The sequence below is a fragment of the Mus caroli genome, unplaced genomic scaffold, assembly GCF_978045245.1.
Source record: "Mus caroli unplaced genomic scaffold, Mus_caroli_1 scaffold_12, whole genome shotgun sequence".
Classification (NCBI taxonomy): domain Eukaryota; kingdom Metazoa; phylum Chordata; class Mammalia; order Rodentia; family Muridae; genus Mus; species Mus caroli.
The window spans coordinates 61,041,850-61,068,279 of record NW_028227267.1 but is presented as its reverse complement, the minus strand read 5'-3'; the positions used below and the strand labels follow the sequence as shown (position 1 = coordinate 61,068,279).

The 26,430-nt window shown below is 42.4% G+C and overlaps 1 protein-coding gene across 16 annotated transcripts in view; it reads left to right on the top strand.

Moving 5' to 3' along the window:
- Hmbox1 (homeobox containing 1) overlaps positions 1-26,430 on the top strand; it is a 142,248-nt gene that overhangs the window by 104,036 nt on the left and 11,782 nt on the right. For 7 of the 16 annotated variants that reach the window (XR_015044668.1, XR_015044667.1, XM_085828717.1 and 4 more), the window contains exons 7-10: positions 22,155-22,237; positions 23,953-24,048; positions 25,134-25,228; positions 25,457-25,528. Coding sequence is in view for 14 of the 16 variants with exons in the window: in XM_085828717.1 (XP_085684843.1) it covers positions 22,155-22,237; positions 23,953-24,048; positions 25,134-25,228; positions 25,457-25,528 (346 nt within the window). In the remaining 2 variants the exon portion in view is untranslated. The remainder of the gene's footprint in view (positions 1-22,154; positions 22,238-23,952; positions 24,049-25,133; positions 25,229-25,456; positions 25,529-26,430) is intronic. The other 9 variants (XM_085828724.1, XM_085828723.1, XM_021181574.3 and 6 more) reach the window with 5 other exon arrangements.

Sequence of the window (26,430 nt, the reverse complement as noted above, 5' to 3'; positions counted from 1 at the left end):
GAACTGTCTCTCCCTCACTCTTGACTGTAGCTAAGAGGAGACCATATTCTCAGTAATAAGCCAGTGTCTTCCTGACTGACCACAGTGTAAGGGGAAGACTTCAGTGTTCTGGAGGTCTGATTGCACTCTGCTCCATTTCCCTCTTCTGTGAAGTTTAATTCTTTCCGAAAGTTTGTTTCAAATTTCTACATAGCAGATGAGAATAAAAACAATGCCTAACTTAAATGAGTCACAACATTGTATATTTTTCTCTGGTAACAGAATACATTTTGATATTTCTTTGTGCCTAGTGTGGATTTTAATTATACCAATAATGCAATCAGTTAATTTTTTCACAAATATTCCAAAGTGCATTTATCACATAAAGTTGGTATGAGAAAGGATTGACCATTGAGAACATGCAAATAGTAAATGATACTGTGCAAATAACAGAAAGCACATGACTCCTGATGGACTTTAGAGTGGGACCTAAGGCTTCGGCTGGGGCTCCATTTACTTCTGAGTTTTCTTTCATGGAATTGCACTGGCTAAATTTTAGTCAAAAGGATGCACAACACTTTATCCTTTTGTAAGGTTCCTGTTTAGTTCTAACGTATTTTTAACCTTAACTTTAATTTAATATCTTCACCCTAGGACTCGGTATTTTCTGGCTTCGGTTCATCTTACCTGGCACAGCTAGAGAAGGTGTGGCTCAGGCCTGACCGATCAGAAATGCTGAAAGCCTTTCAAAGCACTGAGTGGCAATTGTCTAGATGATCTGCACCCTCCAAAAATGGAGCTTTGTATTCGCAGAAGTGGAACATGAAGTCACCTGGCCTTAGAGTAGCATCATGCTTTTTGGCATAGACTGAATGTTTGGATAAATACATATGCCCAGTCAAGTAAGCCTTATTCAAATATGTTAGCATAGGATAAAAGTCCAAAACTATTCCATTCCTCACATACAGCAAGATGAATTTCAAATCAATCAGAGAAGTGAATTTATATACATAGAAGAAAACATAAATTATCCTTTTGTATCCTGGAAGTGGGAGACATGTTTCCTAACGGAGTCTCATAATCCAAAAGCAGGCGTGAAATGATGGATAAATATAGGTGGAAAGAAAGTCTGGGGTAAAGCTAACAAAGTAGAAAGGTATCACCCTACATTAATAGAGAGAGCTCGTAAGTAAGGTAAGACCAACCGCTGGACAGAAAGAGGGACGAAAGGGACCAGGACAAAAGTAATGCACAGGCTTCCTGAGCACAGGTAAAGTTCCAAGATGATGGTTGCTATTCTCCCTTGTTTCCGCTGTCCTTGAGACTCAGTCCACTCAGCCCTGGTAGTCCCCAGCTCATGGCAGGCCTCCTGGACCAGTCTCCAGGTGTAAATCACCGCATCCCAGCAAAAACACTTACTCTGAATCAAGAGTGAGTTGAATTAAAATTCTGTTGAGGTCCCATCCTTCACCTGTCACACTGGCAAACAATTTGGCAAAGTTTTCTCTTGATTAGGCTCCGCAGAAGTGGCATTTTCATCCATTTCTGTGGAAATGCAAAACAGCAGCTCCTATGGAAGAGAGCCGGGCTATGTCTGGGCAGTTACCTATGGTTTGCCTTTTAGAGCCACACTCCTGTTTCTACTGACAGAAATACAAAATAGTATCAGAATCCTGGCAGAAGCCTGAATGTATCTGTAGTGGTTTGGGTAAGTAAGTATAGAAAATGAAAAGGCCACTGAGATGGCTGAGCGGGTAAGCACCTGCTGTGAAGCCTGATGCCCCAAGGTCAATCCCTGGGACCCACGTGAACGTGGCTGAGAGAGGCATCGCTACCATGTTGTCATATTGCCACACACAATGTACTTGTACTTAAAAGAAACAACCTCATTGAGATAGAGCCCACTTGTTTAATGCTGGAATGTACCTATAGTCACGTAAGTGTCACCACGCTTACTTTTACAATACTGTCACTGTGCCCCCAGAACCTTGGGATCTAATGGAAACCATTCTTTTCCTCCCATCCCTCTTAGCTCTATGTAACCATTAGTCTGTGTGTAAATGTGTCTGCTCTGGACATGGTAATATTATGAGTGACTCATAGGAGGCCAGATTAGAAGGCTGTCAGAGTAACCTGTGCCTGAGTGAGGAGAGCTGGATGATAGTAAAAAGACAATGGGATAGCATAAATAAAAAGGCATAACTATCAGAAAGGAGTGTGAGGAAAGACAGTATAACTAGCTGTAGGAGGAGCATGGAAGGACAGCAGCAGAGAACATAGAAGGAGCTTAGCTTGGTGATGGTCAGGCATCCACTGAGGACAGTGTCTGTACCACTGGACAGACATCCAGTGTCAGCATCTCCAGACACCAGTTCTTATGTTTCTAACCTGAAGATTTAAGTGTAATGATAGAGTAAAAGAAGATGAACTCAGAGTTAGACAAGGTTTGATACTGGCTCCCCAGTCAACCCATATGGGAATCATTAGGAACTTAGGACCTCAGTAAGTGGAGATTTGAGGGTGAATGGAGATGATGCGTGTGATGAAATAGTGGGATGTTCTTGTTGAGAGTGTTCGTCTTCAGAGTAAGCTGCTCCAGTGTCAGGTAGGAAGTTATCTGAGGTGTCTGTCAGAGAGTGCACTGGACATGGGAACACCATCAGTGAGTTATTTACAGCTCAAGGAACAGGTACAGGCTCGTCTGCTTACATCTTCCAACTTACACAGTTTTTGCTTTTTTTTTTTGCGATTGATTGTAGCTAGAAAAAAAAAAAACAAAAACTTAAAACCCTGCTAATTTATCTCATTTTAAATTCATGATCTCGAACCCCAGAGAGATTTTTAATTCTGTCAGGTACTCATACCGTGTCTTCCTGATTCACCTTTTCCGCTTTCTTAAAATTATTTTACACTTCGTTTTTCCTCTGAAAACTATCTTTTTTTTTTTTTTGTGGTGACCTTGCTTCACATTTGAGTGAGAAAAATAAAACACTTACAGGAGAGTGTCCACAAACTACAGCCTGCTAACATGTATGTGCAGAGACATGGGCGTGTGCAGTTTCCCCAGTACCTCACCATACCAAAGCACCGCAAGGATGCATTTCCCCAGGACTTATCAGTGTGTGCTTTATTGTAGATAGTCATATTCAGATGTATAAAATGTTGTGAATATTGCTTTTTTTTCCTTTTCTGACCTTATTGCATTCTCTGTCCTGTGTACTTCACTTTTCCAGTACTGACTCCCTGAATCATTGATTATTACAAGGGGCAATATTATGTGGTTCTATTTATAGAAAATATCCAGAGTAATCAAATTTGTAGAAAAAGAACATATTTGGCACTGGCCCAGACCAGGAAAGATAGAGGTCTGGGGGCCAGGAAACAGCTGAAGAGCACACTGCTTTTATGCTTTTATGAATATACTAGAATCACATTTCAGATATGTAAATTGCTCCACATGTGAGTCATACCTTAACAAAACTTCACATAAAGAAGGAAGGCGTTGTTTAGTCCGCCATCAGGAGCATCCCTGTTTACCTGCACATTTGGTCTTGTTTCCTGTTTAGTACAGTATTTGTTGTTTTAAAGATTTGTCTATTTTAATGGAGAGTTTGGAAGACATTATTGGATAATCTTTGATTAGTTACTTATTAAACTTTTGCTATATATTACCAAAAAGCTAGGCTTAGGTTTATAAATCTACAAGATGGAAAACGTACATTTGATAGGCCTATATCTGCAGATAGTGTGAGATGAAAACTGGGACTTTCCAAAACCTGCCCCTTCACTCATTCAGTCAACCCCCTTCCGGTAATGGGGCAGTGTTGGGGGGAGAGAGAGATTAGAAACAGCTTTCGGTGGAAGAAGAGGTCGTGTAAGCTGGACTAGATTTCTGGAGGCTTGGAGCCTAGGAGGCAGGCCCCAGTATATTCTCCCTATATGCCTTTCAGGATCTGGCCATGGTGTCCCTTGGGAAATAGGTGTGTCTTGGGTCTGTGGCTAGAACACAGAGAATGAGGCCTGGCTACTGTTCCTACTCCTGTTTCATATCAAAGGAAGAAGATAGAAGTTTCTAAGCCACACCACAGGTTCTTTAACCCAGTTAAGAAAGATGGGAAAAAAGCAACAAGCTTGGGGAAGCCTTGACCAGGCTCAGCAGTAACTGTGAGAGTACCTAGCAGTATCAGGTGGGCGTGGTGACTGCCTGGAGCCGTGGAGCGTGACAGTTACTTCCTGCTGTTCTTTGTAGTCCGGTGAGTGAAAGACTGCCAGGAAGATACAGACGAATGTATCTGCGCAGGTTTTGTTGTTCTTATGGACCAGTTTACCTGTAATATGTTTTTGTTCTTGGGTTGTTTCTGCCATGTTCATCTTCTATAAGTAATGGAGAACAAAAATAAAACCCACCAGTAAACATAGAACCATGAAATTATAAGGAAAATGGATTTTGGCTTTTTGACTCCAATAAATAAATAACTCCAAGAAGTTAATTTAAAATACTTGCCCCAGAAGCCAGGGAATCAGCATGGAAAACAAGCTTGAAAGTAAGTGTCTCCTTCCCCCCAAATTCAAGTATCCAAAAATAGGTTCTTGGAATAACTGCTGTCGTGAGCGAAAATAGCATTGCAGCCACAGTATTATGGCAAACACAAATTAAATCAAAGCTCTAAACTTGGTGTCCCTGCCCTTAACCTGACGTGCGTATAATCTACATTTGAGACGTGTCTGACACACAGATGCATTTTACAGAGTGTGTTATTGCCTCCTGGGAGAATTAGTATGGAAGAGATGAATCGGCTTATAAAGCATGTCTCTAGAATGTTGTTTGAGGGTTCTGTATTTTCATTCCCTTGGTCTCTAGCATTTTGGAATTCTTCCCAGGACAGTTTGTTAGTGTAAGGTTTTGGTATCAGTCTCGTGCCTGTCTCTTTTTACTTATGGTTTCAGTGAGTTCTTCACCAGGCGGGTTCTGGAGAGTATCATGTGCAGAGACTAGTGCTCTAGCTGCAGGCTAGCATGTCTGGGTGCCATGAGCAGACTAACCCTGGGGAGCCGTCACCCCTGAGAATGAGCTCAGTCAGAGCTCCCTTTTCCTGCCTGTCCTGATAGTCAGCTTGTGAGAGGTCCTCTCAAAGTCAGTGTTTACAGATGTATGGTAATGAACTATCAAGAGTGTTACGGTCTGAAGTGACAAAGACTTCATCGTTCACCTCGCACTTCATGTAGATTCTTAGAATTACTAATTTTTTTATTAAATGAGAAAACTACAAACTCATGACTTACTACTTAGAAAAAATTGACTTCTCTTATTTTTGGTTTTGTTCCTAAAACTTTATTATAATCACAAAGAATATTTCATCTTCATTATTGTTTTGTTGCTGAATTGAGTTAGCCTGCTGAAGGGAATATCTCTTAAGCTCCCAGATCTCAGAGGCCAGTTAGTAACACTGAGAAAAGAATGAGTGTGTGTTTTAGATTTTTACATTTAAGTGTGATTGCTTTTTAGCAAGTGGCCCCATCAATAACGGTGAATTTATTAAGTGGCATGCCACAGCGAAGGACGATCCTGGCTTAGTAATCTTGAGGGAATGTAAATGAGATGATGGGGAGCAGGTGGAGCAGTTGTGTTATCATGACAAAGTGTAAGGCAGGCTGAGTCATGGCAGCTCCAACCTGTCATCCCAGCACGCAGGAGGCTGAAGCAGGAGGATCACTTAAGAGTGTGCAGGAGCCCGGAAAGCATACCAAGTTCAGGCTAGCCTAGGCGGCTGAGGGTGACTATCTCAAAAACCAGTAGTAACAGTACGGGTAATAAAGCGAAAGATGTGTGTGCAGAAAGATGAAGGTGGAGAGGCATGATAAATTTTAAATTATTTGCTTTAAATGTTGAGTTTATATTTTTGTATTTTCTTTTTCTTTGGTATTTGATGATATAGCAATTAGGAATACATACTAAATATGTTCTAGGTATCCATAGGCAGGTCACTTGCTACAAAATGACTATTGTAAGACCATGGGGCTGGAGAGATGGCTCAGCAGTTGAGAGCTTCTGTCTCAGAGGACTGAGGTTCCATTCTCATCTCCCAAATGGTGGCTCACACCTGTCTATAACTCCATGCCAGGGGGGGGGGCCACCCTCTTCTGGCCTCTGCAGCACTGGGAATACATATATTACACAGGCATACATGTAGGCAAAACACCCACACTCCATAAAAATAAGTGAAAAAAAAATTAAAACATGATGATAGCTATTTGTAGGAGTACAGTGATTTCGTGCCTATTAAATGTTTAAAGGACACGCATGCTAAATAGCTGGTATTCTTCCTTTCACTACATGGTCAAAATAAAAAAAGAAATTAGAGCCAATGAGATGGCTCAGTGATTGAAGTCCCCTACCACCAAGCCTGACAACCTAAGTGTGGTCTCTGGTACTCACATAGCAAAAGGAGAGGGTCAACTCATACAGGTTGACCTCTGACCTCCACACATACCTTCCTCCTAAAATCAATCAATCAATCTAAATTACAATAATAATATAAATTAATAACTTTCAGGATGATTTTATTCAGCAGAAAATTTCTGAAGTGGTCGCTTCAACCAGTTGAAGTCTGCTGTGCCTTTCTTTTAAAATAAAAACAATGCAAACAGAACATGTGTCCCTACGAGTTGTTCTAGGTGCTTGTCAAGCTGAGACAAGATCACCTGACGAATCTTATAGGTAGCCTGGGAGACTTCATCACTTTTTTTGTTTTTTGTTTTCTGGTTTTTTTGTTTGTTTGTTTGTTTGTTTTTTTTGAGGGGGGAGGTGCGGGGAGAAGATGTCACTGTTCACTCTTCTGTGGTTCTGTGTGAGCAGTGGATAGTGGGTGGGACCTGGGCTGCCCTCACAGAAAAGTTTGACCACCAGAACAGTGGGAGAGGAAACACTGCAGAAACCCGGAAGCTGCTTCCTGCGGTTGTGAGCGGGATGCTTCAGGGGTTGAGGGGAGGCAGGGCGTGTCAGTGGCAGGGGTGAAGTGCTGTGAGGATTTGTTGAGTCCGGCTAGAGTGGCAAGTGATCTTGCACCCTCGACTGCAAGCTTGGCTTTCTGGCCATTTTGACTTGCATCCCTGCTGCAGTGGGTTCTAATCACACACCCTCTCCTTGTCTGTTTTCCAAGATGTCTGCACTCCACTTTCCTCCCACATACGAACTAAGGGCAGTGTTTTTGTTTTTTGGGTTTTTTTTTTTTCTATGCCCATGACTCAAGATTAGGGGTTGAGAGGGGATTGATTTACAGGACAGCATAGGAATTTAAAATTTGAAACTGGTTGAAAAGTCTTTCCATACTTCCTTCCTGAAGTCAGAGCCCGACATGGAAGAGAGTAACTTGACAATCCAGCCATGCTAAATCTTGTACAAATCTTCTGATTCTGCTCCCATATTATAAAGGGACATTGTTATTTATAAAAATTGCAAAATTTGGTTTTCTTGACAACCTGGTGTTAAGGTAAGGTGCGTTGCTGGGATAGAATTATTAACAATACCATTGCCAGAAAGAATTATCCCCCATCTGCCCAGTGTATTTTACTCGGCATTTCAGTGGCATGTTTTATATGCTCCGGGCAAGCATTTTATTAGACTCGGCAGGCAAAGAAGCTGCATGGCATTAGGCGTGAAGGCTGATGCTTCCCAGGCTAATGAGAATGTGACTGAATGAGTAGGTAAGGAGAGCCCACAGCCTCAGCAAGGTTAGGCTCTGTTAGCCCATGTCTTCTCCAGACGAGCCAGGCTCCGAGGAGACACAGAGCAGTATAGGATCTTTTGATTTTCTTCAAAATTTTAAGGCTGTATGTCAATCCAAAGGTAAGTACTAGTGAAGGATTAAGCTTACCCCACTGAAGTGACTCAGAGCCCTCTCTCAGTGCTTCAGTGTTGTCTTTCCATTCCTTCTTCATGGTGCTGTGGTGGCAGGGTTGAGCTCCTGACCCCCTGACTAAAGCGCATGCCCTCTGCCTCCCCGACATAGTTTTGCCATCAGCTCGGCTTCCTTTCCCAAAATCCTTCCTGATGTCAGCGCTGGTTGAGAATAGGAAATGCTGGGGGGATAAACTATAAATTTTGGAATTAATAGGTACTGGAGGCTGAATTTTAAAATGAGTTTCTCCTCTCCCATACCCTTGTGGAATTACTCGAGTGGAACGTAATGAGCTGCTCCTCCTGTGCCTCTGCAAGGAGAAGGAAGTTCTTAGCATTTACATGAGACAGCAGGAGCCTGGACATGACCTCATTTCAATCCATTAGACTATTTGAGGAAAAACAACAAAACTTTGCCACTTATTGACAAGTAAAGCTATCCCAATCCATTTCTCATAGCCAATAAGAAGATGAACTGTCCTTAAATGCATTTTAAAATTGGCAAATTATACTTCCTAGTTCCTTTCTGGTCAAACAGAAATAGCTGAAAGAGAAATTATCATGATGCTTTTGAGGTGGATTAAAAGTCTCCCTTTCTCTTGTGGATGCTCTGGCAGCAGTTGTTATTTTTAACCAAGAATGATGCACCCCTATTTCTCTAGTCCCTGACAGTTAAGTAGAATAGAAAGCCTGTGCTCCACATGCCCTCTGTAGCCATTGTCTACAAAGAAACAGCACAGTTAGTGACTCTTGGTACCATGAGAGTCATCGTGAGGTATGACAGCTTCATCAGAACATGAATTTTAGATGTGTAAACACTGGCACAAATGGAGGTCAGCTTGTGACTAACTGAAAACTGTGGGAGACAAGTGAGTGTTTTCTTCTTAGGATTCAAATATTCCAGGTATTACTTTGTATCCATCCTGTGGTAGATACTAGGAGAACACACACACACACTGTATACTAGGGGATCAAAGGCGATCTTGGCTCTTATAGTATGGGAATGAGTGTTAGAACCTAAGATCACAGCTTTCATGGGGCTTGCTGTGGCAGTGGCAGGATATGGACTTGGGAGTAAGTGTTCTACTTGCTTGTCTTTTGGTTGAAGAAGCTTAAATATCCTGCTGAGTTTCTTTTTTTTTTTTTAAGATTTATTTATTTATTTATTTATTTATTTTGAATATGAGTACACTGTAGCTGTACAGATGGTTGTGAGCCTTCATGTGGTTGTTGGGAACTGAATTTAAGGACCTCTGCTTGCTCTGGTCTATCCTGCTCACTCAGTTCCTGCTCATTCTGGCCCAAAGATGTATTACTATAAATAGGTACACTGTAGTTGTCTTCAGACGAACCAAAAGAGGGCATCAGATCTCATTATGAGTGGTTGTGAACCACCATGTGGTTGCTGGGATTTGAACTCAGGACCTTCAGAAGAGTAGTCAGTACTTTTACCCCCTGAGCCATCTCATCAGCCCCCTGCTGAGTTTCATACAAAATGTATGTCCTCTTTAAACTGTACTTGGAAACCTATGTACCATAGAAACCCTGAATATGATATAGTGCCTCATTCAAATTATTCTGTTCTCTTGTTTTGATAACATGCCATACATTAGAAGTTCAGGTCAGGGCAGGAGAGGTTGCTCCCTCTTGCAGAAGACCTGGGTTTGAGTCCCAGCTCACAGCCAACACTAACTCCATCTCTGGGAGATCTGATGCCCTCTTCTGACCTCTGCTGGCACTGCACACATACATGTAAAATAATATTTAAAAAGTGTATTTCTCCAAAGCCCAGACTTCGTTTCTAACTCTTGAGACTGTCATATAGCCATCATCCTTAGGCAGACTTGTCACCAAAATAGCCTACTGTTTAGTTTTCTCTTGGAAGTTTGTTAAACCTGTACACAGTGGCTAAACAGCCTTTCAGCATATGTTCTGTCAGATAGTATCAGAAACTAATTTCACTTTTGTTTGTTTGTTTGTTTGAGATATGATCTTACAATAGCCCAGGCTGTCCTGGAACTAACTGGTATGTAGACCAGAATGGCCTCAGAATCAGAGAGTTCTGTTTTCCTCTGCTTCCTTAGAGCTAGGATTTAAGGAGTGCTTCACAATTCCTTGCTTTTTATTGTTGTTTTAAAGAAAAGGTTTTTGGTTTTTTTTTGTTTGTTTGTTTGTTTTTTATTTTTTTGCGGGGAGAGGGGAGGGCATTGTTTTGAGATAAGGTTCTCTATAACTTACCTTTTAGAAGGCTAGTAAAGGCCATTACCTACCCTCTGATAGTTTGGCTATCACTGAAAATGGTCACGAACCCAAGGCATGAGAAGTGAAAAGCTAGGCTTCAGGAAGTGCCAGGATAACCAGAGACCAGTACACCCTCACTCTTCACGAGATCTTGGCCAAAAGCAGAGACTTTATTGCCACCATAATTCTAAGAGTTTACTTACTTGGTTTGCTATGTATGAATTTAAAAAAAAATTGATTTCCCTGGAAAACCAGTTCTCATTTTAGGCTCACACATTATTCTTTTAGTAGGAATGTCCTTTTTGCAAACGCTTGGCATTGACCCTAAGAAAAAAAAACATCTAGGGAACAATGAGTTGATCAATCCTCTTTTGTTGATCTTCCTATTATGATACATTATTGGTGGGCAGAGTGTGAGGAACTTAATTCTCTATCACCTTCCAGTTCTCTCTGACACACATGATTCCTATTTGTAAAACCGGACAGAAGGCAAAAGGTGCAGCTACCGCCTGGCTGCAGCTGAAGCAGATTGCAAGAGGAACTCGCCAGCCCGGATGCCCAAGAGTTTGCAAACTTTCCAAAATGTCACTGTCTACTGACTTAGCCTGTGTAGCACTCACCTTTGGTGGTTCCTCTGGAAAGTTCGTGGGCCAGCAGACCCAGACACCACCCTTACATACTCTCTTCTTTATTGTTAAAATGGAGCGTGGGCCAGATGCTTGGTGATGTCATGAGAGTCAGTCAAGCTGCTTGTCTCAGTCAAGTGCAACAATTACTTGTCTGTCTGTCTGTCTGTCTCTCTCTCTTTCTTTTTTACAAGAGCACAAATCTACTTTGATTCATTTACTCTCCATTAGTTTAAATCCAGGAATAGTACAGCATCACACAGATTCTGTGTCCAATGGGCCCGAGTTACTTTTCCCCATATCGCTCTGGTTTTGTTTGGTTTGCCTCCAGGAGACACTGTATTGTTTTTTGTTTTGTACACATTTGCACATCTTTTGCCTAAGTAGAACATGAACGCCTTCAATTTTAAGTGGAGCCGTGGGCTCTCAGAAGTCCTGTTCCCAGCAGGTCCCAAAAATCTGCCCCCAAAGTTTAGCAGCAGAAACGACCTCACGACCACCTTGTTTTTCTTTACTGTAGTGGGAACCTGCCCAGTGTACTGTTTGCTCTGTTCTGTTGTGTTTCCTGAGAGCTCCAGAAGAGCCTCCATCTCTAATGACCTGGATGTAAAACATCCCTTGGGTTCATGTGTTTGATACCATGGGCCCAAACTTCTGGTGGTGTTTTGGAACGCTGTGGAACTGTTAGAAAATGGGGCCTATGTAAATGAAGAAAATATCTAATAAAAAAATTTTAAAAAAAAGAAAGAAAGAAAATGGGGCCTAGCTGGAGGAAAGGAATTTCTTGGGGATAGGTCTTGAAGTTTATAACCCGGCCTGGCTTCCCTCCTCTTTTTTGACTGGTCTGCTAAAGTGTGAGCAAGCACCTAATGCCTTCCCCACCATGCTCTGCAGTATCCCTCAAACCATGAGCCAGAGTCAATCCTTCCTCACTTAAATTGCCTCTTCCAGACAACTTAGGACCAGCAAAGAGGAGAGTAACCAATGCCTTTTATTCTTGGCTGTCAAGGAGCAGGTGGTCAACCAAAAACTGGCATCTCACATCCTGATAAGGAATTAGTTGGAAGCCTATAACCTATAGTGTTTGCAGAGGTATTGCTGCATGTAGGTTAAGCGAATCCCACTGTAGATATAGGCTGTTATGTATAGTGAGGCCGTACTCCAGAGTTTATTTAATCCTCTGCTGCTCAGGGAAGAAAGGTGGGTCAGTATTGTAGTTGTCCCCTGGGTAATCATGGTTCCTTTTTCGTTTAAATATTTATTTATTTATTTTTATTATATGTAAGTACACTGTAGTTGTCTTCAGACACTCCAGGAGTCAGATCTCATTACGGGTGGTTGTGAGCCACCATGTGGTTGCTGGGATTTGAACTTCGGACCTTCGGAAGAGCAGTCGGGTGCTCTTACCCACTGAGCCATCTCACCAGCCTAAAGGAGCACTTTTTGTTTTTTGGTTTTTCGAGACAGGGTTTCTCTGTGTAGCCTTGGCTGTCCTGGAACTCACTTTGTAGACCAGGCTGGCCTCGAACTCAGAAATCCGCCTGCCTCTGCCTCCCGAGTGCTGGGATTAAAGGCGTGCGCCACCACGCCCGGCTCCATGGTTCCTTTTTCAAGGAAGTGAAGGCCTTGTGTGAGATGCAGCTCTGGACCAACAGTTCTCTCTCTCTGGCGCTGTCAGGAGCTCTCGTAAGATTGGCAGGACCTTAATTTGTATTGCATATCTGAAATGAAGTCAGAAGCAGTAGCCTATCTTTAGCCAACAGTGGCCATTCCTGTTAGGCCTTTAAGCTAATGAACTGTGTCAGGATACCTGAGCTGCGTGCGGGCTGTGACCTTGAGGAGGGCAGTTCTTTGTCCTTTGTACTCCATCTATGAAATTCATACCTTACTACAGGTGGAAGGAGCTGACCTCATGATGTTTCCATATAACTCAAAGGCTTTTGATTCCTTGCCAGGGTCTGCTCTGCAGTCTGTCTAAATTCACAATGGTCTGTGCTGTGGGCTTCCATATGAATTTATGAATGAGGATTTGAAAAGTCATCTTTTTGTGTTTTTAGTCTGTTCACAGGCCAGTACTAATTCTGCTGTTTAAAACTCTCCTTTCACAAGCTTTTCTGTTCTGAAGTTTTAAGAAGATGCTGCCAAACTGTGAAAACATACTGCTTCCTCTGGAACAGAACTCATTTATATTTTAGCTTTTCTCTTCACGTACACCTTTTAAAAGGTTGATGTGGGGAGAGCTGTTATTTATTTTATTCTGCCCGTAGAATTCAAAATGAGCTCATCGGTAGAAAGGCATTAGTGCAGGATGGCTTCTGCTTATCAAACTCTAGTGCGTTTATGAAACACACTCTGAAATGTTGCTGAAGGTGCACGGTGAGCTAAGGAACGTTATTATTTAGTAATAATTATGTAAACTTGCGCTTCTCTCACATCATAAGGTGGCAACTTTCTTTTGAAATATTGGGTTTTTCATTATAAAGCTACTATATGGTTAGTGTGTAAAATGTAAGGAAATACAGGAAGATGTAGAGTAGAAGTGAGCTCTCATGCTCGCTCTTGGTGGTCATCAACACTTACCGTGTTTTCAGTCGTATGTCTGTGTGTTATATACAAACCTTTTCAAGCAGCAGAAACTAATACCAGCTGTGTAATTCTGTATTAACTATCATTACATGACTTTTAAAATATAATTTTATTAGGAATACTACCATGAGAATATGCTGTAGTTTATGGATATTTATCTGTCTTTCTATTTCTAGGCCTGACTCCATCTAAGATCAGATGATTTCAGGAAGTGATGGCCACAGTGGCCTAACTGCTTAGTTGACTATGCTTCCAGGTTGTACCCATGATGGTGGCTGAATATGTGGAGAAGCAAGTGGGCTGATTTGACAGAGGCCTGCTTACTTGCTTATTTGTTGTTTAGTTCTCTTGCTTGCTTGTTTTGAGAGAGAAATTCACTGTATAGCCCAGGCTAGCCTTGAATGACATCTTCCTGCCTTAGCCTCCAGAGGGCTGGGATTATAGGTGTGAGTCGTTCCACCTGGCTTCAGCTTCAAGCTCACTATGTGGCTGAATATGACCTGGAACTCATGTCTTCTACTCCACCTGGTGAGAGCAGGGTTACCAACCATGCCCGGCTCACTCTGCTTTTGTTGTTAGGCATTTTATTTCAATTTTCATTTATCTTATTCTTTTAAATAGTAAGAGATAGATAATAACAAGAGCAAGATAATTACAGTGTTAAGTTTTCTAACTGGCTACTATTTATATACATGAAATTCTGATCTTAATGGTTTGTGTGTATTTACAATGTACAGTAAGATTTTTCATTCCTGTTAGCATTTTTTAATGTGCTTTGACATTTCATAAATGTATATAATACCCTTTGATCATCTTCCATCCCCTATTGGCATATCTGCTTCTTCCCTGCTGTTCCCTTCCATCTCCACGCCCTCTGTCTACTTCCGTGCATTATCTCTAGTGGTTTCTTCTTTTTCTTTAATTTTTATTGTTACATGTGTATGAACATATAAATATATAAATACAAACTGCTGAATCCATACATTGCTCAGATGTATATTTTTAGGCCTAACCAGTGGTATTGGATAACCATTTTAGGGACTCATCCCTGGATAAGACTGGTTCTCTCCATTTCAGCAGTCACTGGTAACTGATAGCTTCAGTCTAGGGATGAGGCCTTGTGAAATCTCCCCCATTGTTGGCATGTCAACTGGTGTTGTCATTGCTTAGGTCTTGTTTGTGTAGCCATAATATTGAGATTTCATGGGTTCAGCTTCCATGTCATATATAGAGGATATAATCTCAAAGCAGACATCGTGGTCCTTTGTGGCATTGAAATCTTCACACTTGCTTTGTCCTTGATGTTTCCTGAGTCATAAATATAAGGGCTGTGGTACAGATGTATCAGTTGGGGCTGAGGACCCAATGAAATGTTCTCTGCATTTTGAGCAGTTGGGGCTTTCTGTAATAGTCTCTATCTCCTGGGGGGGGGGGGAGCTTCTTTATGAGGAATGAAAGCTACCTTCATCTGTGGGTATAAGAATAAGTCTTGGGAATGCTGCCATAGGTTGTAGGTTCTGTGGGCTCACCAGCCACAAGTAGTTGACTGTGTTTACATTAGCTGACATTAATTCTGTCCCCTCAAATGGTCCATAAGGGCAACTAGACAGCTATTGGTTACCACTAACATATAAGGGCCACTGTTGCACCTTTGAGGATATCTTGCCATGTTGGTCATTGCTGTGGCTCATAGGTGTCTTAGCTGGGCAGGACTATTGATTGCTTTTCTATCTTGGCAGTCTGCCCACCACTTTCCAGTACTATGATACCTAGACCACAGGGAGGATGATTTTGGGTCCGATCCAGTTCAGTTCTTTCAAGTCCTGTCTCCAGAGTCCTGAGCATCCTCAGCAATAGGAAGTTACCTTTAGATTCTGGGAAGCAACTAAGGCAACAGCAGTAGCCTGTAGTATTTCGTAAGTTGCTTACGATCACTGAGCAACAACTTAAAAGGATTCTCATGCTTGGTAGGAGGGTTTGTGTTAGTGTCTGGCTCTTGGAGGGGAACATTATCAACCCCACAGGTTATATTTTACACACACACACACACACACACACACACACACATATCCATGTACATATAACGTATGTAATTATAGGTAAACATAAATAATGGTGCCTCCATTTCTCTCTCTCAGCACTGCCTATACCCCACCATATAAAAACAAACCTAAGAGATGAAGACATTTTAATTGTTTTATTGCTAAAGATCATTTCACACATAGATGCTCTCAAATAGGAAGTAGGACGATTAAACTCCATAGCATGTAGGCTAGCTAATGTTAATGTCTTCTGAAGAAATCCACATGGAATAATGGGTAGTAGGAAGCAGTCCCGAAAGCTAATTCTAGATAGCTAGAAGAAAGAAAGTGCAGATCTCTTCTGCAGAGGTAACCTGCAGGAGGACACAGAGCGACATGCCCGTGCATGTGGCTTTATCCCCTCCTATGGTTGGTCTCTGTTTTTTCCTGCATTCTCAAGATACAAAGCAGAATATTCAATGGCTGCAGTGATTTAGGGGTTACTGGAACAACAGTGCTTCAGGGGCAGTGCCTTTTGTTTTTAGCTTATGGCTTCTCATTTCCTGTACATTCTCTTCCCGTTTTTACCCTTCATCATGCAGCAGTCATGTGATCTCACTATGGGAAGCTGTGCACTGGTCTCTCAGCTGACAGTGTCCTTTATGACGTGCAGTGTCCTCAGAGTTTGCCGTCTCTTTATGTTGCTATCCTCAGGCATGTGCTACATTTCTTTCTCTTTTGTACATTCCGGAGCGTCTGGGGCTGTAAGCATTTCCAATAGAAAGAAGAGTGAAGTTCTAGGGTTTGATTTTTGTGTCTCCTTTAGAAACTAGCAGCCAAGCTCTCCTACCTTAGAAATGCTTATTGGGTTTTTGTTTGTTTGTTTGTTTGTTTGTTACAAAAAGCAAATAAACAACAACAAAAATCTAAAAATTAAAGTACCAGAAGGCGAATAATCTCTCATGCTACAGACAGAACTGTCACAGGCTGTGTGAGAACCACCGGAAGGGTCCTGCCTCTTCTGTCTCCATGCCTTCATGGCTTCTCCTTAGCTACTGCCACAGCTACACACTCGACTTCTGTGTCCATCACCACAGGAAATGCTGCTCTACAAAACAACTTTGACTCCTAGATCTGCCTGCTTTGAACCACGGCACCAAGATCCTTAAAGAGTTGGTTCCTCTGTTCACAACATGGGCTCGGTCTTCTCCACTCTGATCCGCTGCCCCTGTCAAGCACCTCACACACAGGTTGGGCTCCCTCCTAATTTCATGTCACGGGCTCCTTAGGATTCCTTTACTCTGCCTCTCATTATTTCCCTGTGCCCAGATCCCTGCCCTGAAAGCTCTCACAATTTCCTTGAGACCCTGTTCTGCTGTCAGCTCTCGTCTGCTATAGCAGTGCTTGTTGTGCCTACAGTACTGGGGTTGTTCCCTTACAGTTCTGTATTTACCTCGGTCTGCTGTGACCACACCCGGAAGTTCTCTCTGGTTCATCCTTGCCACCCCTGATAGTCAGCTATATAGTAGAAACTAGGGCTTTATTACAGGGTGATTAAAGGCGTGATTAAGAAAGTACAGAATTAGCCTATTTGCTGACTTCCTTGATAGTCCAGCTTGGTTTAAAAGAAACACTGTTCTGATGTAACTGTAGTCATCTATGTCTCCACTGTTAAAACCATCAAACATACCTGAAGCAGACACCATGGAGCACGCTGGGACCCTGAAGCTGTCTCTGTGGGAATTGCTGGTGCTGGTTCCACTAGAAGCCTTGCTTAGAGCCTCTGCTTTCGTTCACCAGACTCCTTTTTACATTCCTTCTTCCCTTTCTTTATTCATACATCTCTTGAGTAAACAGATACACATTTGTTAGTCTCTACCATGACCAGCCAGACTCCTTCTGTGAATAACTGGAAAACTGGTCATTTTTTTTCTTTGACACTTCCCTTTCTCTAAGCAGGATTCCCGTTCACCGAGCACATAAGGCTTTTGTTGCACTAGTCACTATTGCGCGATCCTAGGCATGTCCTTAAGTTTTGGACGTCTATCCTTTGTCAGATGTTTTCTTTGATTCTCTCCACTCTATTGCCACCTAGCTGTCTTTTTGTTTCCTGTTGTGCATCCAATTAGATGACCATACAGTTTTGTCCTTCACACTATGGGAGGAAGGTTTTCATTTGTTTTGTTTTTCTTATATCTGTGGTCACCAGAGTATTGGACAATGCAGGTTTGATAAAATGAATTAGAAAAGCTTCTTCCTCCTGAGCTTTTGGGGTGATTTCAGAAGAACTCGTGTTAATTCTTTAAACATTAGCCAGAACTCAGCAGTGAGGCTGAGCAGAACAGTTCTTAATCATAAAACAGTAGGGGCTGGTCTGTAGCGAACAGCACTGGCTGCTCCTCTAGGGGGCCCAGGTTCATTTCCTAGCGCCCACCTGACTACTCACAACCATCTATAACTCTAGTTCCAGGGGTCCACGGCCCTCTTCTGACTTCTGCAGGCACTGCACACATGTGATTCACAGACACACCCATAGGCAAACATTCATGGATATAATTTTATATTAAAAAAAAAACAGAGGGGGAGTGGGTGGGGGACTTTTGGGATAGCATTGGAAATGTAAATGAAATAAATACCTAATTAAAAAAAAAACAGATTTTTTTTTTTAAAAAAACAGAAAAAAAAAGTTACTTTCGTCGGGCATGGTGGCGCATGCCTTTAATCCCAGCACTTGGGAGACAGAGGCAGGCAGATTTCTGAGTTCGAGGCCAGCATGGTCTACAGAGTGAGTTCCAGGACAGCCTGGGCTACACAGAGAAACCCTGTCTCAAAAAAACAAAACAATATATATATATAAATATATATATAAAAAAATATATATATATATTTAATATATAAATGACTAAATCCTCTTGATTTGGGAGAAGTTCCTGGGGTCTTCTTTACTCTGACTTTCATTGTATAAAATTAAAGCCTGGAAATACAGAGTAAGTATGAACACTAAAACTTGGACTCAAAAGAAGACATTATGCTATGAATAACTGAAAATTTTCAATTTAACATCCAAAGCCAGTATGGCTTTTTCCTATTAGTTACTGCAGTCACAACAGTAATGCCTTCTACCTGGTCCCAATCCACTTTAGAACATAAATTGTTTGCAGATTTATATTAATCATCAAACTAGTTCTTAATTATTTCAGTGTTTCCCTAAGGTCCTTTTATTATAAAAATGATGTCTGTTCATTTCAAAAACTCTGTGGAGACTTCCATGAAGTAGATTGTTAGAGTCAGCCATGTCACAGTGTCACCAGCGTTTTATTTCCTGCTCTGTATCATCCATCTTGCTCCTCAGAGATAAAGGCTCTGACAGCTGTGTGTTCTTGACGTTGGGCTGAGCAGTCCAGGCCTGCAGTCCTAGCATTTGTGAGATGACTGAGGTTGAGTCTGACTTGCACCCTAGCTTCAGGAAGAGGAGCAGGTCCAAGATGGAAGAACTGTGAGGAAGGACAGATGAGTTCCTGTAGGACTCACTGGGGAAAGAAAACTCGTGCCCCGGGAAATGGACCAGATTTGCACTGGAGGAAGGCAAAAGGCAAATATTCTGCCAGGAAATTGGCATAGGCTTCTTACCTGAGTGGCAGTGACCACAGAGAAGGGGAAGGGTGGAGGAGGGACAGGATCTAAGCATCCATAGTAAACCTTTGAAACTGTTTGAACGGGATATAACCTAAAGAAATGTGTCAAGAATATTAACCACATACTCAGGGCCCGTCGTGGGCTTTCAGGTCATTTGGCTAAAATGTTATAAGGTATACTGGCCACAGAGTCGTCGCTTAAATGGAATCTTAGGTTTTAGCAGCTAGTGTATTCCATCGGGTCTAGCAAAGTCTTGATTGTAAGGCATGCCTTATTGTGCACGCCATTCAATTTTCAGATACTACCAGTTAGGAAATGTGTCCTGAAAGATCACAATAATGAAGAAATGTGCATCATAAAATCAGTGAAAGAAGATTATTACACTGCTGCAGAAAAAAGCTGAGAACGGCAAGAAAAATGAGAGAGAATGAGCAGGAGAGGGGACACAATCAAGGACAAGGAGAGAAGTTGACCTTGGAAAGGAGGGTGATTTATGTTTTCTCAGCTATGAGAAAGGAAATGAATAATGGTCCGGAGAAGTTTAGCAGCTCAGAAGCTAAAAAATCTAGCAAACAGCAAAGGCAAGGTCATCTGCAGAAAGAGTGCCGTGGTGACTTTAAGGGCTGAGACTTCAGAGTGAAAAGGTTTCAGCAGATCAGGCATGAGAGAATTTCCACCAGAAAGGAAGGGGCTAGTTCAGATTGCAGAGGAACCAAACCACTTGGCCATGTTTTGAGGTGTTGAGGAGCACATCTCATCCCGACAAGGATTGGAGTAAAAGGCAGGTGCTGCCTGCAGTGCGGGAGATGGGCAGGGCAGGAACGGGGAACAGAAAACTCATTAGGCAGGTTCTTCTCGGAAAGTTTGGCTTGTCTGCCATTTGGGTGAGAAGTAAGGGACATAGCTAGAGGTAATAGACAGACATTTATGTTTTATTTAGAAGAGAAACAATTTCAGGATTAGTGATTGCAGAGATGAGGAGCTAATTCAGAACGTAAGGCCATGGAAGTAGAATTTGGAGGATGCGTTTGAAGATGAGTCATGCTCCTAAAGCCTAGGTAGGCTCTGTCTGTCTGAAAACCCTGAGGCTCTCCACGGATGTCAGCCACTGGCCGTCATTCTTAGAGGACAGCGAGTCCATTGCAGGCTTGTCCTCTGAAGAAGTGATAGAGACCAGCACTGATCCCATTCCATCGCACGCATCATCTGTGAAGCCCAAGTTCTTAACACATTCTGCTCTGCTTCATGCTTAGCATTCTCGTGGCCTCACCTGCCGTCTTTACAGTTGCCAGTCCTGAACGCCTACCTCAGGCTTCTCTGTGACATCTTTCCAGACTCCTCCCACAACCCTGAAGACACAGAACTGTCCACAGATGCTAAGCATTTCACCACAAGGACACTTACATATATTTCTCTCTCAAGTACATTGTGAGTTCCTTGATGCCAGAAACCAATTTTTTTCTTTACCCACAATACCAAACACATATTATGTAATTCGTATCTACTTGGTGAATTTGAGGTAAATGAGGCAATTGGGTGACAAATCAGATGTTAGTGTGGTTCTGGTCACTTACTGAGTCTGCTCCAGGTGAAGCAATGGGTCTACCATGGCCTAACAGAAAGTTGGTTCAAGCAAACACAGGGGCCCAGACAGCAAGGACATGGAGCATCTGTGAGAGTGGTGGCTTGGTAGCATCTTAGAGTGAACACTGGTACCCAAGGATCATGCAGGAGAAAATACCTACACTGTGGAAAACAGCAAGGGACCATGTAGAACATGGTTGTGAAGCATATGTTTTAGAAAAGACGATGGAGAAGCGAGGCAGCACGGACTGAAGTATCCATAAGGAGACGTTGAGGGAGGAAAGCAGGGTCAGGTGGGGGGGTCTTAGCAGGGGAGGGGCCCTGGGGCATCTGTGCAGTAGGTGGTCTTTGCCAGTGCTGGTAGATGTGGTAAGGGAACAAGACTGGTTTTCAGGAAGGGACACCCGGGAATAAATGGTCATTACTAGAATGCAGTGAAGGCTCAAGCCATAAGCGCTTTCTTTTTCTTTAAGTTCATAAATGTCAGAAAAAGTACTAATAATGAGCAGTCTGTTCCCACGTTACATTTTATGCGTCTGATGGTCTAACAACAGATTTAGTGGGCCTCGTATTGCTAAGCCTACTACTGAATCACAGTAGTATCTACTTCTTACAGAAATGAAATGTGCAAGTATCCCACTGAGCCCTTGCTCAGCTGTGAGTGGTCAGTGTCCTCCATCTAATGTGCATCTTCTTCGGTTGCTCATGTATTCCGGCACGCATGCCATCGGGAATCTTTTAATTCTTGGCATTTGGCTTATGCGTTAGTCTGTGGATTGTTTTTCTCACTTAGGAATATGCTATAAACATTCATTCAGGTCAGTGGACAGAGTGCTAACTGATTTTTCTCCTAGTTGTTTTCAAATAGCTTTGTATCAATATAGATGCCCCATAATTTGTTCTGTCATCCCCTCTTGGAAGATAATTGGGTAATTTCCATTTTTTGCTACTACAAAAGAAAAAAAGTGACCAAAAAAGAAAAAGTTGTGTTGACACCAGTCTTCAGTAGCGTAGCTCTTGTGGCTCTGTGACTTGAGTCACGTATAATAAAATATCATATACATAGTGGAGCTGACCTTACCCCTTTCTTCCCTGCCTTCCTTGCCTTCCCTGTTCTTAGCCTTCCCTCCTATCATTCCTCTTGGTTTCCCCAGTCAGTTTTATTTCTGAGGTCATGTGATACATGCATTCATAATTTTATTTATCTATATAAAATAAATAAATGAGAGTGGATGCGGTATTTTCTTCCTAGGACTAGCTTAATTCAGTTAACATGATCACCACCAGGTGGATCCTTCAAAAGAAGAACTTATCTCAGAGGAATCTTAATGAAGTACCGCAGCGTGGAGCCACCAGTCACAATTAGTAATTTCAGTGAAGTGGAAGGCAGGTCTCTTACTTACATCAGCTTCCTCTCTAGTACAAGTGGGCACATAGGTGGTAGTTACCCTATTGAACACAGTAGAGACTGTTTCTTCAGAAAGCTCTTCTGAACTTCCTGCTGTACGCCAGAGTTGTCTCAAAGAAGACATATTTAACTAGCACGTTTTAAAGTAGATGTGTCTTTGTCGGTTGCCCCTACAGTTACTTCAATGAGAACCAGTACCCAGATGAAGCAAAAAGAGAAGAAATTGCCAATGCTTGCAATGCAGTCATACAGAAGCCAGGTAAGGCGTGTGCTCAGCTGTGGTCAGTGGTCAGGACACTCGCCTCGGAATGCAGGTCCCAGCCCAGTGTTCTTCACAGAGCACTTCTGATGTTACCCTGGCATGAGTCAAGTGCTCATAGACAAGGACTCTCCATGAGATTTGAAGCCTTGAATTTTTTTAAATTATGGATTGTATTAGTAAAAGTTAGCATAAATTTGTCAATTCTGAAGTAATCATAAAGTGTGAAATTTTAAGCAAGTTTTGTTAATAAAAATACATAAATCTATTTTTTTCAAAGTTGCTCTAAAATTGTATGCTCTGTGAGAAAGCTCTTTGGGATTGGATTCTGTCTGCTTCCTACATTGGATCGACCTCTGCCTAGCTAAGGGAAACATGGTGGCTCCCTTTTAAAGTCTCCTGGGGGAGGCCACAGCCACTCTGCTATTTCCTGTGTATCTTATCCCTGTGCATTTCAGAGACTTGGCACAAGCACCCATTCAGTTAAAACAGCCAGCTGGTTTCTACTTGGCCATTTGCTTTGATGGGTTAAAGACTGTGTGAATCTCAGTTTTATGAAGTGAAGAGGGGCTAATCCCCTTTATTTAGAAGACTGACTTTCGCCATATCTACCCTACACCCTCAGAGGAGTCCGTACCATGTGTATACAGGCCTACAGGCCCAGTGCAGGGATTTTCTTCCTCTGGAAAACACATACAGATTATAAGCTTAAAACATGAAGACAGACAGAAGAAAGGCTGGAGAGATGGCTCAGTGGTTAAGAGCACTGACTGCTCTTCCAGAGGTCCTGAGTACAATTCCCAGCAACTACATGGTGACTCATAACCATCTGTAATGGGATCTGATCTGATGCCCTCTTCTGGTGTGTCTGAAGACAGCTACAAATAAATAAATAAATAAATAAATAAATAAATAAATAAATAAATAAATTTTAAAAAAGAAGACAGGAGAAGAGGAGGTAGTGCAAATCTCTGCTCTCCATAAGAATTAACTGTGGTGGCCAAGAAGACCATAAATCTGAGATCTAATCTGAGTGGTACCTTGTGTCCCAGAACAGTCACAACCATGTATGGACTTGGCCATTAGCCTTCAAAGCAACATGTATCTTATACCTTATATAACGTGGAACATATATCTTAAGCATGAGGAAACTAAGATAGTCATTTTCTGTTATCTGTACACTTTAAAGAATAACATCCCTCTCAGCTGGCTGTGCACACCTTTAATCCCAGCACTCAGACGCCAGAGACAGGCAGATCTCTGTGAATTCCAGGCCAGTCTGATCTATAAAGTTCCAGGACAGAGAGACCTTATCTCAACTCCCTATCCCAATATAACAACAACAACAGTCCTCTTGGTGGTGCTAATTAAATGGTGCCTCCATGGTATATAACATGGAGTCTACAGACTGCTTTAGAACTCTAGTAAACAGACTTTGTAGAATTTTCTTTTAATACTGAGTCGTGTTCCTCAGTGGAAGCTTATTGTGTTATTAGTTGTGGCTAGCTGTGCATTCATTTATATGTTTGTTCACACAACAATACTTCTAGTGTGTTCTTGGTACTAAGCAGTGGTAGAAAAGGTTGTACCCCATCTTGTTATTTTGGCAATAAATAGAATCAAAAGCAACTTTCAGCAGAAACGTATTTCTTAAGGACGGTTCACTATTGGCTCCAAGGTACAGATTACCTGAATTTTGTTGCGTGCATTCACAGGCAAAAAGCTGTCTGACCTGGAACGAGTTACCTCTCTGAAAGTATATAATTGGTTTGCTAATCGACGGAAGGAGATCAAGAGAAGAGCCAATATCGGTAATGTATCAGAGAGACTGCTTTCTCTCCTGAGAAGGTTAGAAGTACACTAAGAGTGGCCGGTTAGGAGCTGCAAGTCTGAATGATCGCAACACTTAGGCCTAACAACAGACACCATCGCTTCTCTTGGTTGCATTTTTAATAGCACAGTCGTGCTATCTACACTATTTTATTTATATTTTAAGAATGACTTTTTTATTATTTATAAAGACTGTTCTTCTTAATATTCTAGAATGTAGAATTAACCCCTGAACAGTGGGTTACTTGTGTGGCTCATATTAAAGATTTCTGTGTGGTCTTAAGAGAAGAATTGTGAATCTCCCAGCCTGCTGGTTACTGGTACAACCTAAACCTCCACACTGAGAAACATCCAATCTGTAGCTGGAATGGAAAAGATTCAGCGAACGAGAAGCATGGAAAAAGCAGCAATAAAGGGCATTTCCTGAATGTGCCATGGATTTAGTCATTCTCAGTGTGTGGTTATTGCTATACACTGTGGTATATATCATAAACAAATAGTTGCATTGGCAACGATAACGTAGTAAGTAAAGCTAGAGGACGGAAGTCAATGTGAAAGTGCCCTAGGGACAATATGTGTTCAACTAACAAAGAAGAAAGTCCTATTCAAAACTATAGGAAAAGCATGAGATCAGAATGGATGGGCTCGGAGTAGAAGATTCCTTTAAGCTTCTGCAGGTGCATTTCGGGGCTGGGATAGCACGGTGAGAGGAAGGACCTGGTTGTGATGCCCAGCACCACGAATAGTATGACTGCATTTCATTTGTGAATATACTTCTTACTTGCCCTTCCAATTCTCAGATGCTTTGCACTACCCCACCAGCTATTAATATAGTAAGTTTATGAAGTACCCAACAGTCTGGTTGGTACTTAACCAGGTTGGTCGTGTAATGTGCATAGTAGCTGGACCTCTACCCTAAGCTACAGAGAGTTGAATTTCTCCCATTTAAAGATGACTAGATGACTAGAGACTTAATTGTGTTCTGATTTCCTCACCATAAAAATCATGGTGCAGCCATTATAGCAAGGCAGCAGATAATTTAGGGATCTATTTGCTTTTTTCGAAGAAGCAGCAATCCTGGAGAGTCATGGGATAGATGTACAGAGTCCAGGAGGCCATTCCAACAGTGACGATGTGGACGGGAACGACTACTCCGAGCAGGTGGGCGGCTGGGCTGTGGCTTCCCGTTGGGGGTGGAGGGGCAGTGGCAACTCAAGTCTATGGGTGGTTGTACGGGGAGGTTGGGGGAGCAGCCGGTGTCCCTCCACTCTGCTCATGTGTCTAGTTAGATTTTCATGCGGTTGGAAAGGAATGTGGTACGATTCTGTTGTCCTGTTAAATCTGTGAGTAATCTCTATCCACCCCTATGGGTTTATTGTCACACAACAGGACACTTGGCAAGCACGCAATGGGGAGGAGGAGGAGGGAAGAAGTTCAGAGGGAGGCAGAGAAGCAGAGAAGGTAGAAGAAGAGAGGAGGATCTGACCAAACAAGCAAGTTACCACACTTACCACACACACAGTGGCTGAGAAGCACTTAGGGCATGCGGGCCGACCATGAAGGCACAACAGAGGCCCCGCCCACCTCAGCCCCATTACACTGGGAACCCTCTTGCCCAGAGGAGTGGTTAACCAGACTCATCTTGTCATAATACAATACCTGCATGCTTTCTCATCTCATCCTGGTGTGCTCTGCATTGCTTGGGGAAAGTGTATTTAATTGTAGCCACTGCATGGAATAAGTCAAATTGGGGGATCCCCCCCCCAAACATGTTAACAGATTTCATTAGAATGTTGCATAGGATCAAATTTCATTTCCATTTGGGAAAGTCAAAGAACACACGGGGTCCTTTTCCTAGACTCTTTCTTTTGGTGGTTACCTTGTCCTCAGATGCCATGGTCTTCATTCTCTTGCTTTTCATTGCCTCCATGTATCTACTACTTCAGCAGGGCTTGTGACTCTCTGCAGCTTTCTTCTTAAATCCCAGAGGCTAATGTCTAAAAGCCGGAACGACACAGTCGCACCCATGTGTCCCAGCAGGTTATCCCCCACCCCCACCCCCCAAGAGACTCAGCTGTCCCAGCACTGCTCCACCCTTGGATCAGGAAAGTGCTGTTTCTCTCTGGAAACACTCCTGTTATTTGTCAGCAAACCACATAGATGGATCATTTCCATCTTTTTTTTGCAGATGCCCTGAGGGCAGCACATCACATGCTTTTTCCCCCAAGGGAATTACTCTTTCCAAAGCTCTTTGGTACAGAGTTCCCTGAAGCTGTGACAGGTGAGAAACGCTCCTTACCTGTGATGGTCTTCAGTGCCCAGCACACCTGCGAGGACAGCTGCCTTCATTCTTCTGTTGTCTG